Source organism: Aplysia californica, unplaced genomic scaffold, assembly GCF_000002075.1.
Source record: "Aplysia californica isolate F4 #8 unplaced genomic scaffold, AplCal3.0 scaffold01191, whole genome shotgun sequence".
Lineage (NCBI taxonomy): Eukaryota > Metazoa > Mollusca > Gastropoda > Aplysiida > Aplysiidae > Aplysia > Aplysia californica.
The window spans coordinates 134,869-138,537 of NW_004798461.1; the positions used below are offsets into that span (position 1 = coordinate 134,869).

At 41.0% G+C, this 3,669-nt stretch overlaps 1 protein-coding gene across 1 annotated transcript in view; it reads right to left on the reverse strand.

Annotated features, from left to right (window-relative positions):
• LOC101861093 (beta-1,3-galactosyltransferase 1-like) overlaps positions 1–2,482 on the reverse strand; it is an 11,207-nt gene extending 8,725 nt beyond the window's left edge. The window contains exons 1-2 of the mRNA XM_013090239.1: positions 2,386–2,482; positions 1,117–1,168 (exon numbers count right to left, since the gene is read on the reverse strand). Of these exons, the coding sequence (XP_012945693.1) occupies positions 1,117–1,168; positions 2,386–2,482 (149 nt within the window). The remainder of the gene's footprint in view (positions 1–1,116; positions 1,169–2,385) is intronic.
• Positions 2,483–3,669: the final 1,187 nt, after the last annotated feature.

Sequence of the window (3,669 nt, forward strand, 5' to 3'; positions counted from 1 at the left end):
GAATACAAGTCGAGATATTTGCGAAAGAAGGAGGTGGGGGTCACCTGTTTTCAGAGGTAAAATTAGTGAGAAAATGGCCGCCAAAGATTAGTTATTTCCTTAGCTTAATAGTCCTTGGTAACTGAAAAATTACATTTTTGGTGCCTTTAATCAACGTTTTCCAGAAAAATTAACACAGAAATGAGTTCGTTAATAGGCATGAGAGGTGTTGAGCGAAAAAAACAAAAATTCGATAAAAATTCACCAACCTGCGGAAAAAATGCAAGTTTCTTCACTTTGATTATTTTAACGAGAGCCTGATTCCTCCACGCTGCCTCACAAATGTGTTTTTCTTATTGTGCTAGCCCCTACAACATAGCAGTACCCTTCGTTACGATACTATGGCACTGATTTTTTGGTAACAGAACTATCGCTGCTTCATTTATGTATACATGTACTCTGACGTGTAGAGTATGTACACGTCAGCGAAGCGTTGGAAAAGGGGCTCAGGTGAGCCATATTGTAGCCATTCGTGTCATGGTGGCCGTGATAACTTGCTAGAGAACTTAACACAGAAGGTCTGTCTTCCTTGCCCCGGTATACCGCTACGTCAGAATTACAAAGTTCTATCTGACATTTTTGGCCGTTTTGAGTTACTAAGCCGATGAGATCAGAAATCAAAACGTTCTATAATATGTGAAGCGTGCTGACAAAATGAATTACTTCTCACAATCCACAAATGCAGATATTGGCCAAAAATTGACACCAGTGTCAAATTTCTAGGTTTACTATTGATGCAATATTCATTAAGTACTAAATGCCTTTAGTTATTTCATACTTACTTATGGTAAAACCTTTACTTATAAGCATGACGTATCTATTTCCATAGGGGTCAATTCAGAGAAGTAACTCATTTTGTCAGCACACTTCACATATGCTATATCAAAATCATAATATTATTCGGAGTCGTTATCAAGATATTCAAAGAACTGCATCTGAAAAAGCTTGCCATGGTGTGAAACTCAAAATCTTTGACGTGAAATTTCTCAAAACTAGGTACTGAGCAGATAGAGTTGTAATTCTGAGGTAGAGCGATACGTCAGCCGCACGTGCACTCGTGATTGGCTGCTCGTTTACCATCCAGTTCCTAACGCATCACGTTCAAAAGTCTGCTGGTTGGCATAAAGAACTGGAAATGAAAAAGCAGACGACTTAGCTAAAAAAAAAAAAGGAGCCAAAATGACCTAGATTGCAGACGGCATGGATCTCTCAGAGTCAAAAACACTAATAAAATCTGCCTTAAGAAACAGATGGAAAAGATCCCACCCTGAGCACAACAGGCGGGACCACTACTACATGCTAAATAGAGCAGACCCGGTCACAGTCTTTCGACTACGAAGTGGCCACACCATATGCACGCTAAATTTAAAGTGGGAGAGTCCGAGATCTGTGAATGAGGACACGACCAAGAGGATGCCAACCATATCCTTCAGCACTGCCGCGCTACACCACCCTTTGTACACAGACGTGGCAGAATGTGACTCCCCTTGAGAGTAAGCTCTATGGAAGTCTCTCAGATTTGAAGTGGACTGCACAGTGTGTGCACGACATCGATCTGACTGTCTAGCTGCTGTCATCGAGAACGAAGAAGAAGATGAAGAAGCATAAAGAACTGTCAGCAAACTCTTCTCCGTAAACTGTCAGATACTTTTTTGAAAATATCTAAAAGCATTTTATTTTCTGAACCTTTGGTCCCTTGATTCAGATTCAGCAAGCATTTCTAAAACACTTCTCCCGTACACATCAAGTTTTTTCTGTGAGTTACTAATGTCTTCTTCTGTACTCACGTGAGTCTCTGTACTGTTTTTTAAAAAAAATCTCTCTTTCCTCATCACTGAAATTGTCATATTATTGGCATCTATTTTTCTGACAAAAGCGTCTTCTTGGATCTGCTGAGATATTCTTGCTTTTGTTCTCCACGCCTTTTGGTCTCATTTTGTCTCCAGTTGTGCTAGCCAATCTTTATCTTTCGAGAAGGAAGTCCCCAACCAGGACCATTTTTTATCCTTTCCTATTCCAATTCCTCTACTACCTACCTCCTTGCTGACTGGTTCATAATCTAGTCCCAAGAATTCATTCCTTCTGCGAACATCACACCAATATGTTAATATATCTCGCCGCTATCAAAATCTTATGTTCATCACTTCACCCTGATTGCTTTCTAGGACTCTAGAAATCTCTGGCAACAGTATTATAAAGAAAAATATCTCAGACTCAGGATAATTCTAAAGAAGGTCATTGATAATTCCTAAAAGTAAAATGTTGAAGACACCGGGGGGAAGCGGAGTCGATGATGATAGCCATGAGCAATCCCGTGGCTCCCTGACTGAGGTGAATCGTGAATACTTGCCGGAGTGCAGTTGGCATTGTCCGCGGTCTGTTCCAATGTCTTTGCCAGACTAAGCTTCACCAGGAATCTACCCCGAGATAAGAGACTCCTCATTGTATCCTCAGACTAGGGCCAAAAAGTCCAGAAAGTTGTATTTGAAAAGGAATGGCTATAATTATAGGAGAAACATTATTACCATGGCTGAACTGTTTTATAAATTTGACAAAGATTGCCAGTTCAGATTTCGGGATTCAATCATTTTAAAAGATCTTCATTCGGTGACTTGTTATTAGTCCTTTCTATACCAATGGTGAATCATAGATGGCGCCGGTGGAGGTCATTTCCTATCATCACTCCTTATGCCCAATCACATGTCTGACGTAATGATACCAAAGTCATATATATACGGGTAATCAAAAGATAATTTAATGACGTGGGATATGTGAATCATGATTTGTGAAGAGACCAATGAATGATAGCACGTGCTATCTATGGTCACAGCATACATCATAAAAAGAGGGACCAAAGTTCAGCCCACAAAGGCTTTCTTGTGACAACACCAATCGCTTTGTGTTAATACACATTACACAAACGTCAGCCAATTGTCACGCGTGGGGCTATTTTAGAAGCTGGATAAGCGCTGTGTAATTAAATCAGTTTCTGAAATAATTATCACATGGCCGTCGAAACCTGCATTTCTTCCATAATGGGACCGGAAGACGTGTTTTTGATTGACCCACATTTGATACGCTATGAAATCCAAGTTTTACATGCCGACGACTAGAATGTTTTTAGATCTATCGGAACCTTTTTGAAAGTGAAGGCGGAAAGTAAACTAGAGAGTGTCTGTCTTTTCTTTAGTCTTACAGTTTGATATCTGCTCAGCAAAGGAGTTGTAGGCCTCTTCTCTTGCCAGTCTTGGAAGGTATAATATTGTGGCGTCGGTGGCCTAGTGGTTAGGCTCTCGGACTCGCAACCGTAAGGTCGTGGGTTCGAATCCCGTCAGGGGCCCGACGTTGGGTCTTTGGGAAAGGCACTTTGCACAAATTTTCCTCGCTTCACCCAAGTGGAAATGGGTACCCAGCTATAGACAGTGAACGATCTTGTCGGTTTGGTAGTGTTTGAGCGCGTGAAATCCGCAGCTTGCACTGCCTACTTCCGCTGAAACCGAGAATGTTTCTGAGTGTTCTCAGAGGGTCTGCTGGGGTAATAATGGTTGTAAAGCGCATAGAGCATGCTCTTGAGCGTGGATATGCGCTATATAAATGCAATTATTATTATTATGATGTGCAATATTGGTT